The sequence below is a fragment of the Pseudophryne corroboree genome, chromosome 2 (genome assembly GCF_028390025.1).
Source record: "Pseudophryne corroboree isolate aPseCor3 chromosome 2, aPseCor3.hap2, whole genome shotgun sequence".
Taxonomy (NCBI): domain Eukaryota; kingdom Metazoa; phylum Chordata; class Amphibia; order Anura; family Myobatrachidae; genus Pseudophryne; species Pseudophryne corroboree.
In genome coordinates, this window is record NC_086445.1 from 454,266,331 (window position 1) to 454,282,321 (window position 15,991).

Consider the following 15,991-nt stretch of genomic DNA (forward strand, 5'->3'; position numbering starts at 1 on the left):
GGCTCCTCTGCGTGGTGGCCTGGAAAAGCTACGAAAGGACTGAAAATTGCCCCTGCCTTGTGTCCGAAATGTGCGAAACCACGTTGTAGTTGGCTTTGGAGCAGCCACCGGAAGAAAGGGGCTCTTACCTCCCGTGGTATTTGAAATGCAAAGATGCGTGATGGTAAGGAGGCAGTATTCAGTAAAGCTGCACCTACATATGTGAGTGCCTCTGAAGTAGTGTTACCCGTAGAGGCCACTATTTTTTTTTAAAACTGTGCCAAGTCTGAGAGGCATTTTCTCATATTTCTAGCCCTAGGAGGTTCGTCAGTAGACTTTGTTGAGTCAGGGCTCGACTGGGACTGACACAGATCCGCTATGGCGTCTGCCATGTACCTGGCCCACTGAGGTACCGACTGGTCTGTAGAAGCCCTCGGTCGCTCCACAGTTGGTACCTCCAAGCAAGTAGTACAGAGATTACCTGGGTCTGTGCTACCCTTAGGAAGTTTGGATCCGCACTGTGAACAGGCAAAGTATACCACTGCTTTTCCCTTAACAGATTTGTCCGGCTTACTGGCCACAGTAGAAAGAAAAGGGAAAGAAACAGAATAAATATATATATATATATATATATATATATATATATATATATATATTTATTTATTACAGTGCATTCTAAAAGTATTCACAGCGCTTCACTTTTTCCACATTTTGTTATGTTACAGCAGAGCTGGCCAAACCAGTCCTCGGGATCTACCAACAGTTCACATTTTCTAGAACACCTAGCTGGTGCACAGGTGTAGTCATTACTAATTAAGATGTGCTGCATTCATTCCTAACTGACAATTCTACAGATCTCCAGGAGGCCTGGAAAACATGAACTGTTGGTAGATCTCGAGGAACGGTTTTGCCAGCCCTGTGTTACAGCCTTATTCCAAACTGGAATAAATAAATGTTTTCCCTCAAAATTCTACACACAATGGGGGTAATTCAGACCTGATCGCTAGGGTCCATTTTTTGCATCCCTGCGATCAGATAGTCGCCGCCTACAGGGGGAGGGGGAATTAGCAGTGTATGTGTTTGTTCGGATGTGTTAGAGAGCTGCACAAACTAATTTTGTGCAGTCTCTGCGCAGCCCAGGACTTACTCTTTCAGTGCGATGATCGGGGCCGGAGCTGACGTCAAAAACCCTCCCTCCAAACGCCTGGTCCCTCCTGCGTTTTTCCAGACACTCCTCAAAAACGGTCAGTTGCCACCCACAAATGCCTTCTTGCTGTCAATCTCCTTGCGTTCGCCGGTGCAATGAGATTTTTCGCACCATCCCGTCGCTGCCTGGCGCTCCCCGTCACGCCTGCACATTGCGGTGCATACACATGTGCAGTTCAGACCTGATCGCCCACTGTGTGAGAACGCACAGCAGCGATCAGGTCTGAATCGGCCCCAATACCCTTTAATGACAAGGTGAAAAAAGTGTTTTTGAGATTTTTGCAAATTTATTAAAAATAAAAAACGTAAGAAATCACATGTACATAAGGTTATCCGGTCTCTAGGTCGACCACACTTAGTCGACAGTCATTAGGTCGACCACTATTGGTCGACATGTATTAGGTCGACAGGGTTTCTAGGCCAACCTGGTCACTAGGTCGACATGTTCTAGGTCAACATGACAAAAGGTCGACATGAGTTTTTCACAATTTCTCTATCGTCCTAGTGGATGCTGGGGTTCCTGAAAGGACCATGGGGAATAGCGGCTCCGCAGGAGACAGGGCACAAAAAGTAAAGCTTTAGGATCAGGTGGTGTGCACTGGCTCCTCCCCCTATGACCCTCCTCCAAGCCTCAGTTAGATTTTTGTGCCCGGCCGAGAAGGGTGCAATCTAGGTGGCTCTCCTAAAGAGCTGCTTAGAAAAGTTTAGCTTAGGTTTTTTATTTTACAGTGAGTCCTGCTGGCAACAGGATCACTGCAACGAGGGACTTAGGGGAGAAGAAGTGAACTCACCTGCGTGCAGGATGGATTGGCTTCTTGGCTACTGGACATTAGCTCCAGAGGGACGATCACAGGTACAGCCTGGATGGTCACCGGAGCCTCGCCGCCGGCCCCCTTGCAGATGCTGAAACGAGAAGAGGTCCAGAATCGGCGGCAGAAGACTCCTCAGTCTTCTTAAGGTAGCGCACAGCACGGCAGCTGTGCGCCATTTTCCTCTCAGCACACTTCACACGGCAGTCACTGAGGGTGCAGGGCGCTGGGAGGGGGGCGCCCTGGGAGGCAAATGAAAACCTTTTTTGGCTAAAAATACCTCACATATAGCCTCCGGGGGCTATATGGAGATATTTAACCCCTGCCAGAATCCGTTAAGAGCGGGAGACGAGGCCGCCGAAAAAGGGGCGGGGCCTATCTCCTCAGCACACAGCGCCATTTTCCCTCACAGAAAGGCTGGAGGGAAGGCTCCCAGGCTCTCCCCTGCACTGCACTACAGAAACAGGGTTAAAACAGAGAGGGGGGGCACTAATTTGGCGTTAGAAATATATAAAAAAGATGCTATAAGGGAAAACACTTATATAAGGTTGTCCCTATATAATTATAGCGTTTTTGGTGTGTGCTGGCAAACTCTCCCTCTGTCTCTCCAAAGGGCTAGTGGGTCCTGTCCTCTATCAGAGCATTCCCTGTGTGTGTGCTGTGTGTCGGTACGTGTGTGTCGACATGTATGAGGACGATGTTGGTGAGGAGGCAGAGCAATTGCCTGTAATGGTGATGTCACTCTCTAGGGAGTCGACACCGGAATGGATGGCTTATTTAGGGAATTACGTGATAATGTCAACACGCGCCAAGGTCGGTTGACGACATGAGACGGCCGACAAACAATTAGTACCGGTCCAGACGTCTCAAAAACACCGTCAGGGGTTTTAAAACGCCCGTTTACTTTAGTCGGTCGACACAGACACAGACAGGGACACTGAATCCAGTGTCGACGGTGAATAAACAAACGTATTCCTTATTAGGGCCACACGTTAAGGGCAATGAAGGAGGTGTTACATATTTCTGATACTACAAGTACCACAAAAGAGGGTATTATGTGGGATGTGAAAAAACTACCGTAGTTTTTCCTGAATCAGATAAATTAAATGAAGTGTGTGATGATGCGTGGGTTCCCCCCGATAGAAAATATGGGCGGTATACCCTTTCCCGCCAGAAGTTAGGGCGCGTTGGGAAACACCCCTTAGGGTGGATAAGGCGCTCACACGCTTATCAGAACAAGTGGCGGTACCGTCTATAGATAGGGCCGTCCTCAAGGAGCCAGCTGACAGGAGGCTGGAAAAATATCATAAAAAGTATATACACACATACTGGTGTTATACTGCGACCAGCGATCGCCTCAGCCTGGATGTGCAGAGCTGGGGTGGCTTGGTCGGATTCCCTGACTAAAAATATTGATACCCTTGACAGGGACAGTATTTTATTGACTATAGAGCATTTAAAGGATGTATTTCTATATATGCGAGATGCACAGAGGGATATTTGCACTCTGGCATCAAGAGTAAGTGCGATGTCCATATCTGCCAGAAGATGTTTATGGACACGACAGTGGTCAGGTGATGCAGATTCCAAACGGCACAAAGGTGTATTGCCGTATAAAGGAAGAGGAGTTATTTGGGGTCGGTCCATCGGACCTGGTGGCCACGGCAACTGCTGGAAAATCCACCGTTTTTACCCTAAGTCACATCTCTGCAGAAAAAGACACCGTCTTTTCAGCTTCAGTCCTTTCGTCCCTATAAGAGTCATATCTGCCCAGGGATAGAGGAAAGGGAAGAAGACTGCAGCAGGCAGCCCATTCCCAGGAACAGAAGCGTTCCACCGCTTCTGACAAGCTCTCAGCATGACGCTGAGACCGTACAGGACCCCTGGATCCTACAAGTAGTATCCCAGGGGTACAGTTTGGAATGTCGAGACGTTTCCCCTGCGCAGGCTCCTGAAGTCTGCTTTACCAAGGTCTCCCTCCGACAAGGAGGCAGTATGGGAAAAAATTCACGAGCTGTATTCCCAGCAGGTGATAATTAAATTACCCCTCCTACAACAAGAAAAGGGGGTATTATTCCACACTATATTGTGGTACTGAAGCCAGAAGGCTAGGTGAGACCTATTCTAAATCTAAAAAAATTTGAACACTTACAAAGGTTCAAATCAAGATGGAGTCACTCAGAGCAGTGATAACGAACCGGGAAGAAGGGGACTATCTGGTGTCCCGAGACATCAGGGATGCTTACCTCCATGTCCCAAATTTGCCCTTATCACTAAGGGTACCTCAGGTTCGTGGTACAGAACTGTCACTATCAGTTTCAGACGCTGCCGTTTGGATTGTCTACGGCACCCCGGGTCTTTACCAAGGTAATGGCCGAAATGATGGTTCTTCTTCGAAGAAAAGGCGTCTTAATTATCCCTTACTTGGACGATCTCCTGATAAGGGCAAAGTCCAGGGAACAGTTGGAGGTCGGAGTAGCACTATCTCGGATACTGTTACAACAGCAGGGGTGGATTCTAAATATTCCAAAATCGCAGCTGATCCCGACAACAAGTCTCCTGTGCTTAGGGATGATTCTGGACACAGTCCAGAAAAAGGTGTTTCTCCCGGAAGAGAAAGCCAGGGAGTTATCCGAGCTAGTCAGGAACCTCCTAAAATCAGTGCATCATTGCACAAGGGCCATGGTAAAAAAATGGTGACTTCCTTCGAAGCAATTCCAGTCGGCAGATTTCATGCAAGAACTTTTCAGTGGGATCTGCTGGACAAATGGTCCGGATCGCATCTTCAGATGCATCAGCGGATAACCCTATATCCAAGGACAAGGGTGTCTCTCCTGTGGTGGTTACAGAGTGCTCATCTTCTAGAGGGCCGCAGATTCGGCATTCAGTTTTGGATGTTGGTGACCACGGAGGCCAGCCCGAGAGGCTGGGGAGCAGTCACACAAGGAAAAAATTTCCAGGGAGTGTGATCAAGTCTGGAGATTTTTCTCCACATAAATATAGCTAAGGGTAAATTTATAATGCTCTAAGCTTAGCAAGACCTCTGCTTCAAGGTCAGCCGGTATTGATCCAGTGGGATAAAACATCACGGCAGTCGCCCACGTAAATAGACAGGGCGGCACAAGAAGCAGGAGGGCAGTGGCAAAAACTGCAAGGACTTTTCGCTGGGCGGAAAATCATGTGATAGCACTGTCAGCAGTGTTTCATTCCGGGAATGGAAACTGGGAAGCAGACTTCCTCAGTAGGCACGACCTCCACCCGGCAGAGTGGGAACTTCATGGGGAAGTTTTCCACATAATTGTAAACCGTTGGGAATTACCAAAGGTGGACATGATGGCGTCCCGTCTGAACAAAAAACGGGACAGGTATTGCGCCAGGTTAAGAGACCCTCAGGCAATAGCTGTGGACGTTCTGGTAACACCGTGGGTGTACCAGTCGGTGTATGTGTTCCATCCTCTGCTTTTCATACCTAAGGTACTGAGAATTATAAGACGTAGAGGAGTAAGAACTATACTCATGGCTCCGGATTGGCCAAGAAGGACTTGGTACCCGGAACTTCAAGAGATGCTCACAGAGGACTTATGGCCTCTGCCGCTAAGAAGGGACTTGTTTCAGCAAGTACCATGTCTGTTCCAAGACTTACCGCAGCTGCGTTTGACGGCATGGCGGTGGAACGCCGGATCCTAAGGGAAAAGGCATTCAGGAAGAGGTCATTCCTACCCTGGTCAAAGCCAGAAAGGAGGTGACCGCACAACATTATCACCACATGTGGCGAAAATATGTTGCGTGGTGTGAGGCCAGGAAGGCCCCACGAAGAAATTTCAACTCGGTCGATTCCTGCATTTCTTGCAAACAGGAGTGTCTATGGGCCTCAAATTGGGGTCCATTAAGGTTCAAATTTCGGCCCTGTCGATTTTTCTTCCAGAAAGAATTGGCTTCAGTTCCTGAAGTCCAGAAGTTTGTCAAGGGAGTATTGCATATACAGCCCCCTTTTGTGCCTCCAGTGGCACTGTGGGATCTCAACGTAGTTCTGGGATTCCTCAAAACACATTGGTTTAAAACCAGTCAAATCTGTGGATTTGAAGCATCTCACATGAAAAGTGAACATGCTCTTGGACCTGGCCTGGACCAGGCGAGTGTCAAATTGGTGGTTTTTTTCTCAAAAAAGCCCATATCTGTTTGTCCATTCGGACAGGGCAGAGCTGCGGACTCGTCCCCAGTTCTCTCCCTAAGGTGGTGTCAGTGTTTCACCTGAACCAGCTTATTGTGGTGTCTTGCGCCTACTAGGGACTTGGAGGACTCCAAGTTGCTAGATGTGGTCAGGGCCCTGAAAATATAGGTTCCAGGACGGCTGGAGTCAGGAAAACTGACTTGCTGTTATCCTGTATGCACCCAACAAACTGGGTGCTCTTGCTTTTAAGCAGACTTTTGCTAGTTGGATGTGTAATACAATTCAGCTTGCACATTCTGTGGCAGGCCTGCCACAGCCAAAATATGTAAATGCCCATTCCACAAGGAAGGTGGGCTCATCTTGGGCGGCTGCCCGAGGGGTCTCGGCTTTACAACTTTGCCGAGCGGCTATTTAGTCAGGGGCAAACACGTTTGTAAAATCCTACAAATTTGATACCCTGGCTAAGGAGGACCTGGAGTTCTCTCATTCGGTGCTGCAGAGTCATCCGCACTCTCCCGCCCGTTTGGGAGCTTTGGTATAATCCCCATGGTCCTTTCAGGAACCCCAGCATCCACTAGGACGATAGAGAAAATAAGAATTTACTTACCGATAATTCTATTTCTCGGAGTCCGTAGTGGATGCTGGGCGCCCATCCCAAGTGCGGATTATCTGCATTACTTGTACATAGTTACAAAAATCGGGTTATTATTGTTGTGAGCCATCTTTTCAGAGGCTCCGCTGTTATCATACTGTTAACTGGGTTCAGATCACAGGTTGTACAGTGTGATTGGTGTGGCTGGTATGAGTCTTACCCGGGATTCATAAATCCTTCCTTATTGTGTACGCTCGTCCGGGCACAGTACCTAACTGAGGCTTGGAGGAGGGTCATAGGGGGAGGAGCCAGTGCACACCACCTGATCCTAAAGCTTTACTTTTTGTGCCCTGTCTCCTGCGGAGCCGCTATTCCCCATGGTCCTTTCAGGAACCCCAGCATCCACTACGGACTCCGAGAAATAGAATTATCGGTAAGTAAATTCTTATTTTTTTTAATTTTTGTAACTTTTTCATACTTTCCGATCCACGTGGATTACAATTGAGTACGGTAACCTGTACCAAGCGCAGCGAGGCACCTTGCCCGAAGCATAGCGAGTAAAGTGAGCCATGCGAGGGGACACGGTGCACGAATTGGGGTTCCCGATCACTCTATGAAGAAAATGACACAAAAAAAACCAAAAAACTCATATCGACCTTTTGTCATGTCAATGTTGCTATGTCGACCTAATGCTTGTGTCGACCTATTTTGGGTGTTGACTTAGTTACTGTCGACCAATAGTGGTCGACCTAGACACTGTCGACCTAAGTGTGGTCGACCCTATGAACCACACCTGTACATAAGTATTCACAGCCTTTGCTCTATACTTTGTTGGTGCACTTTTGGGACCAATTACAGCCTCAACTCTTTTGAATATGATGCCACAAGCTTGTCACACCTATCTTTGGGCAGTTTCGCCCGTTCCTCTTTGCAGCACCTCTCAAGCTCCATCAGGTTGGACGGGAAGCGTCGGTGCATAGCCATTTTCAGATCTCTCCAGAGATGTTCAATCGGATTCAAGTCTGGGCTCTGGCTGGGCCACTCAAGGACATTCACAGAGTTGTCCTGAAGCCACTCCTTTGATATCTTGTCTGTGTGCTTAGGGTCGTTGTCCAGCTGAAAGATGAACCGTCGCCCCAGTCTGAGGTCAAGACTGCCCTGGAGCAGGTTTTCATCCATGATGTCTCTGTACATTGCTGCATTCATCTTTCCCTCTATCCTGACTAGTCTCCCAGTTCCTGACGCTGAAAAACATTCCCACAGCATGATGCTGCCACCACAATGCTTCGCTGTAGGGATGGTATTGGCCTGGTGATGAGCAGTGCCTGGTTTCCTCCAAACATGATGCCTGGCATTCACGCCAAATAGTTCAATCTTTGTCTCATCAGACCAGAGAATTTTGTTTCTCATGGTCTGAGAGTCGTTCAGGTGCATTATGGCAAACTCCAGGCGGGCTGCCATGTGCTTTTTACAGCTTCTGTCTGGCCACTCTACCATACAGGCCTGATTGGTGGATTTCTGCAGAGATGGTTGTCCTTCTGGAATGTTCTCTTCTCTCCACAGAGGAATGCTGTAGCTCTGACAGAGTGACCATCGGGTTCTTAGTCACGTCCCTGATTAGGGCCCTTCTTCCCCGATCGCTCAGTTTAGACGGCCAGCCAGCTCTGGGAAGAGTCCTGCTGGTTCTGAACTTCTTCCATTTACGGATGATGGAGGCCACTGTGCTTATTGGGATCTTCAAAGCAGCAGATATTTTTCTGTACCCTTCCCCAGATATGTGCCTCGAGACAATCCTGTCTCGGTGGTCTACAGACAATTTCTTTGACTTCATGCTTGGTATGTGCTCAGACAGATACTGTCAAGTGTGGGACCTTATATAGACAGGTGTGTGCGTTTCTAAATTATGTCCAATCAACTGAATTTACCACAGGTGGACTCCAATTAAGCTGTAGGAACATCTCAAGGATGTGAAAACAGGATGCACCTGAGCTCAATTTTGAGCTTCATGGCAAAGCCTGTGAATACTTACAGATGTGTCCACTTACATCTTTGCTTTTTTCTGAATTTGGCGCAACATGCAAAACACGGCTAAGCTGTTTTTCTCGAGTAGTGAGTGGATTGATTTTAAAATTTTTGTTCGCCATAATAGAATATGTATAAAGTAACATATTAAAGAAGCAAATTAAGAAAAATCACAAAGCATGGCTAAATCTCTGAGTCTATTGCATTCAAGACCATGCCATACATGGCGGGATATAGCAAAGATGTATGTGGACACATCTGTATGTACATGTGATTTCTTAGTTTTTTATTTTTAATAAATTTGCTAAAATCTCAAAAAAACTCTTTTCACGTTGTTATTATGGGGTATTCTGTGTAGAATTTTGAGGGAAAAAAATGAATTTATTCCATTTTGGAATAGGGCTGTAACATAACAAATTACAATTAGGCTCGGTTCTTGGAGAACACCTTCCAAAATATCCAGGTGTCATATATAGAAGAGCTAAGAATGTTAAGTCCCTGGTCTCGCACAGTAGGTTAGAACCAATTAACCACTTAACTGGCATGGTCAGATCTCATGCGTCCCACCCTGTCCCCCCGTTTTTGACGAGGAGATCCGTTCTGCAGATGTGCATAATATGTTTAAATATGTAGAAAAAAATAATATATGAAAAAATAATATGAAATAAAATAAATATTTAAAAACAATGTTATTAACGCTTTTGAAGGGAAAAATCGTCAGTTAAGTGGTTTAAGGATAAAAAGGAAAAACACTTTCTGGATGTTCTTAAGGGCTGCCATGCCTGTGGAAGTTGTAAAGTGTGGAAGTTGGTAGACAAAGAGAAAACATCATTTAATGATAAAAACAACACAAGAACATACACGATTAATAGTTTTATTAATTGTAATTCTACTTATGTAGTCTATATGATCCTATGTCCTTGTGGATTTAGATACATAGGGAAAACGAAGAGGATGTTGAAGATTCGCATCCTTGAACATACCAGAAATATAAAAAATCAAGTTACTAATCATAGCATCCCACGTCACTTTAAGGAACATCATTCCAGTGATCCAGTGACCAAATTAAGATTCAAAGGAATAGAACATATAGGTATAAATAAAATGGGTGGGAATAGGGACAAAGAGCTTGAGAGAAGGGACACCTTCAGTATATTGACGCTTAACACCCTCAAACCAGAAGGATTAAATGAGGGGTTTGAAATTACACCTTTTCTGAAATAATGCTTTGAATTTTCCTGAAATTATACAGCGTTATAGATCATAGTTTTCTAAAATGTATTGTTGGTAATTCTGGGTTTAGCAGCCGAATTGATACTGTGCATCAGTTCAATGTGGTGTTAATCAGTTTTATATTAATTTGTTATATATATTTAATACATTGTAAACTGAGCAGCAATCTGATGTTACTGATTATAGTGGGATATGAAATAGTGCTACACGCGGGACCACAATTTGGTTTTATATTATAAAAGGCTTTTTATAGAACTATAGTTACGGAAACAGCGAGGCTATGGAAGTCTGAAACTTCAAATTGCTGCAAGCTTCACTATCGGGTCCTTAAAAATGGATCCCAGCGTCACAGACTCCAGCTCTCTGACGAAGGGCGTTAGGGCGGAGTCTGGTGATGCTGCGGAACACCTGAGCTGCTGAGCTCATAGCTGACGGCGTGTGTGATCCTACTCGCAACTCCCCGGGAAAGTGGCTATCGGCGAGTGGAGGATTCCGGCACGGCCGAGCGGCACTTGTTCCAGTTTTGCCTGGTGACTAATTGTGGAATCATGTGGTAACCAGCCCACACTGGTTACCTGCTGGTACGAGTGCAATTTTATCGTTTGTTCATTGTATTGTGTCATTTTAATAAAAAAAAAACTTTTACGCACTATGGATCGCCCCCTATATATGCTGTATTGACAGATATATATATATATATATATATATATATATGTATATACACACACTACTGTTCCAAAGTTTAGGGTCACCCAGAAAACTTCGTGTTTTACATGAAAACTGGGGGTCATTCCGACCTGATCGCTAGCAGGCTACTTTTAGCAGTGCTGCGATCAGGGAATCGCCGCCTACAGGAGAGGGGGGATTCGCTGTGCAGGGCTGCGATCCGCTGTGCAGAGAGCTGCACAAACAAAAGTTTGTGCAGTTCCTACACAGCTCAGGACTTACTCACCCGCTGCGATCATCCAGGATGGAGCTGACGTCAGGATCCCTCCCTCGAAACGGCTGGGCACGCCTGCGTTCGGACAGACACTCCCTGAAAATGGTCAGTTGACGCCTCCGGCCGGCCTCTTCCTGTCAATCTTCTTGCGGTTGCTGGTGCGATCGCTTTCTTCGTTAGTTCTGTTGCTTACTGGCGATGGCCGTCGCCAGGGAGCGACGCGCATGCGCAGTTCAGATCCGATCACACCACTGCGAAAAACTGCATGAATGACCCCCATAGTCAAGACATTGGCAAGGTTAGAAATAATGATTTTTATTTGAAATACTAATTTTGTCCTTCAAACTTTGCTTTGGTCAAAGAATGCTCCTTTTGCAGCAATTACAGCACTGCAGACCTTTGGCATTCTAACTGTTAATTTGTTGAGGTAATCCCACAAGTTTGATTGGCTTGATGGGCACTTCTTGCGTACCATTCAGTCAAGCTGCTCCCACAATAGCTCAATGGAGTTGAGATCTGGTGACTGCTCTGGCAACTCCATTACAGACTTAATACCAGCTGCCTGCTTCTTCCCTAAATAGTTCTTGCATAATTTGGAGGTGTGCTTTGGGTCATTGTCCTGTTGAGGAGGAAATTGGCTCCAATCAAGCACTGGCCACAGGGTATGGAGTGATAGCCTTCCTTATTCAAAATCCCTTTTACCTTGCATAAATCTCCCACTTTACCAGCACCAAAGCAGCCTCAGGCCATCACATTACCTCCACCATGCTTCACAGATTGTGTCAGGACTCTTCCAGCATCTTTTCACTTGTTCTGCGTCTCACAAATGTTCTTCTGTGTGATCCAAACATTTCAAACTTCGATTCGTCTGTCCATAACACTTTTTTCCAATCTTCCTCTGTCCAATGTCTGTGTTCTTTTGCCCATATTAATATTTTCCTTTTATTGTCCACTCTCAGATATGGCTTTTTCTTTGCCACTCTGCCTAGAAGGCCAGCATCGCCTCTTCACTGTAGACGTTGACACTGGCATTTTGCGGGTACCATTTAATGAAGCTGCCAGTTGAGGACCTGTGAGGTGTCTATTTTTCAAACCAGAGACTCTAAAGTACTTGTCTTCTTGCTCAGTTGTGCACCGGGGCCTCCCACTTCTCTTTTTACTCTGGTTAGAGCCTGTTTGTGCTGTTCTCTGAAGGGAGTAGTACACACCGTTGTAGGAAATGTTCAGTTTCTTGGCAATTTCTCGCATTTAATAGCCTTCATTTCGAAGAATAAGAATAGACTGTCGCGTTTCACATGAAAGTTCTCTTTTTCTGGCCATTTTGAGAGTATAATCGAACCCACAAATGTGATGCTCCAGATACTCAACTAGCTCAAAGGAAGGCCAGTTTTATAGCGTCTCTAACGAGCAAACCCGTTTTCAGCTGTGCATAATTGCACAAGGGTTTTCTAATCATCCATTAGTCTTCTAACGCGATTAGCAAACACAATGTACCATTAGAACACTGGAGTGATGGTTGCTGGAAATGGGCCTCTATACACCTATGTATATATTCCTTTAAAAAACAGACGATTGCAGCTAGTATAGTCATTTACCACATTAACAATGTAGAGAGTGTATTTCTGATTAATTTAATGTTATCTTCATTGAAAAAAACAGTGCTTTTCTTTCAAAAATAAGGAAATTGTCTGGGTGACACCAAACTTTTGAACGGTAGTGTACGTACGTACGTACGTACGTACGTACGTACGTACGTACGTACGTACGTACATACATACATACATACATACATACATACTAACTGTCCTCTTTAAAACAGAGTTAACAAGAGTAACTACAAAAATGGCTGATACAGAACACTGAACTAGCCCTACTATAGTATATCAGCCAGTAAAATTAAATAGAAGAGGAAGCAGAAAGAAAGGCTAATGCAGACTCTGGTCTAGCCCTGTGATACCTGCTGTGAGCCCCGCTTGTGTAGGGTGAGCCAGCAAAAGCCTTTAAGCGACCCCCAGCGTGCTGCAATCGGTATAGCGTCAGTTCCTCAGTCCGGGTCCGGGGAGCAGCTAACTAAAATGGCTCCCAGCGCAAGCAGGTGCGCATGACTGTTGTCGGAGAGCAGGATCAAGACGCACGTAGGAAAAAGGGGAGGGCCGCAGCTGTCCATCACACTGCCGCGGCGCTTCCTAAGGCCGTGCGGCATCAGGTAAAAAAAAATAAAAATCTGTCCGTCACTAAGAGACCGGACTGCCACGCTCCCCGACCGCTATTTACTCAGCCGTTAATGAAAGCGGCGGCTGTTTACAAAAACCGTGCACCAGCAGCAGACAAGGAGACCGGTACAGAAGGAGCACAATAACATAACAATAATAATGTGTTTGCAGCCCAACGCCATGCATAAGGCAGTGACTGTCCTACCTGACCCCCAATGCCTCATCAGTGCTGTGTCTGGATGGAAAAGTCCCAGTGACCCAGCGGTAGGGTTACTCCCCAGAGGCCAGATGAAGTGAGAAATCAGCTCACAGCAGCCCCATCTAACTAACTCATTCCTGATATGCTTGCCGCCTATACACAGGGACTAAGTATAGTGTTAAAAAACAAAGTAAAATAAAATAAACCTAGCTAAAAGCTAGTATAAATATCTGTGCCTGCACTCCAAGGCACAAAACTAAAACTGAGGGGTTTTCCACTGTGACCAGGTGGCTGATGGGAGGGGTTAGAGGGGGAGGAGTTAGTTCTTTTCATAGCTTTGGGCCAAACTCCATACTCACACACTCTAACCCAGCAGTAAGTGCGCAGCGTCCCCCAGATGGATGATATGAAATATTTATTTTAGAGTTATCAGCTTAAAATTCCATGTCAGTAACTGGCTGATATCCCAGATATCCCAAACCCAACAAGTGTTTTACATGGGCATCTTGTAGGGGGAAGAGTACATGTTAGGGTATTCTCCAAATGCATCCTCAGAGGTTTTCTGCCAGATACAATTTATAAGGACAGTATACTGTAAATGTGATTATGTATATTGCGTTCTTCATATTAATTTTGCTCATTCCGATCTTGTGTTAAGTTATAGTTTCTTTCTGTTGTATTTACCTTTTGCTCTTGTGTATTTTATCTGCTGTATTTCAGAAATCCTCTGATTCAGAACTTGGTCCTGGGGAATATCTCCACACAATAGCGATTAATCTTCACCCAGACCTGCTGGTGTATCTGCGGGATGCAGACTACTTGTTGAAGCCTCCATACACAATGAAGGTAAAGCTTTTAGAAGATATTACAAATTAGGTACAAAAACAGCACCCATTGAAATACTAGGCACAGCTACAGTATCATTTTGTGTTTTTGTGCATTGGAGCCACGCTAAATACAAACCCTTAAGTAACATAGTTAAAGGGGAACTCCAACAGTAGAGAAGTTGTCTTCTAGTTAGATTTATTTATTTAATTTGCGTTAGATACAACGATATTTATCAGATTTACTGTGTAAATTGTGTCCTATCTATAAACGTATTCGGTTCAGTAGCGAAGAATAACTATAAAACAGTTCTGCCTGGAAGATAAAAAAGACTGAAATGCGGCTATTTTGCTCACATCAATGTTCAACCAAGTGGTCTGTTTTGCAAAACCAAGTCCACAAGCACGCATCCTCAGGTTTTCTGCTTCCTGTTACAAATGAGTTTATCAATAAAGTTATTTATTACTGAGTGTTCTAAAACAAAACAGAAAAAAATAAATTGGATACGGTCGTTAAGTCGACTCAACTTAGGGCGACAGTCATTAGTTCGACCACTGGCGGTCGACATGAGCATTAGGTCGACATGTACTAGGTCGACAGGTCAACAGGTCGATGTGAGTTTTTCACATTTTTGAACATTTTTGATATTTTTCCATACTCGACGATCCACGTGGACTACGATTGGAACGGTAACCTGTGCCGAGCAAAACGGTAGCGGAGCGAGTCACCTTGCCCAAAGCATGGCGAGAAATGCGAGGGGACATGGTGCACTAATTGGGGTTCCCCGTCACTTTACGAAGACACCAAAAAAAGTCCAAAAACTCATGTCGACCTTTTCACCTGTCAACCTAGTACATGTCGACCTAATGCTCATGTCGACCTTCAGTGGTCGACCTAATGACTGTCGACCTAAGTTGAGTCGACCCAACGACCCATACCCAAAATAAACAGCTTAATTGTATGTTTAAGATGGGCGGTCTGTATTCATTCCCCTGTCACATCTCACCATTCCACATCTTATATTCCTCTGCTCCATCACAGCTGTACCTCTGACAGCAGAATGAAGGGGTTAGATCGGTGGCTCCCAAACCTTTTTGAATAATGACACCATAGAGTATCAGCATTTTTTTCACGACACCACTAGGATATCAGTTTTTTACTGATAAATTTGTCCACATGTTTTATGATTAGCAGCCACTAGCACCGGTTTTGCTATCATTTTTACGATAAATAATTTGATTTGGTCCTGGGCCACCAACCCGAGGCAAGAGCCTTGTGACACCCCTAGGTGCCTAGGCACACAGTTTGGGAACCATTGGGTTAGATATTGAGTTACTGAGTGAACAACCAGATTACCATACACCATCTCCTGTTAGTGAAACACACCGATGAGGAAAGGATTAAGGTATTTGGAGGATGGAGAATTAGCTTTGCACTCACTGATGTGTTTCTCAATCACCGGCAGGAGAAAATACTTAGGTCACTCACTGACTAATAACAGCTCACTTTCTCCTGTTGGTGCAACAGTCACAGATACTTAGGTAATGTACAGTATGAGGGAGTGTGGTGAAGGAGGTTCAGTATGATTCACGGGATGCCAGTGGTTACAATACCGATGCCGGCATCGTGATAGTTGAAATCTCAACAGGGGGAGGTAAGACTGGTAAGACTCAACAGGGGGAGGTAAGACCCCTCTCCCCTACCACCTAACCCTCCCTTTCCACAGCCTAACCCTAACCCTCCCTCTGGTGGTGTCTAAACTTACCCCCTCCCTGCCCCTCAGCCTAACCCTAACCCTCCCC

At 45.4% G+C, this 15,991-nt stretch overlaps 1 protein-coding gene across 8 annotated transcripts in view; it reads left to right on the forward strand.

The window, feature by feature from the left end:
- LOC135027842 (uncharacterized) overlaps positions 1–15,991 on the forward strand; it is a 1,366,020-nt gene that overhangs the window by 231,336 nt on the left and 1,118,693 nt on the right. For all 8 annotated transcript variants that reach the window (XR_010224289.1, XM_063953746.1, XM_063953745.1 and 5 more), the window contains exon 16: positions 14,085–14,210. Coding sequence is in view for 7 of the 8 variants with exons in the window: in XM_063953746.1 (XP_063809816.1) it covers positions 14,085–14,210 (126 nt within the window). In the remaining variant the exon portion in view is untranslated. The remainder of the gene's footprint in view (positions 1–14,084; positions 14,211–15,991) is intronic.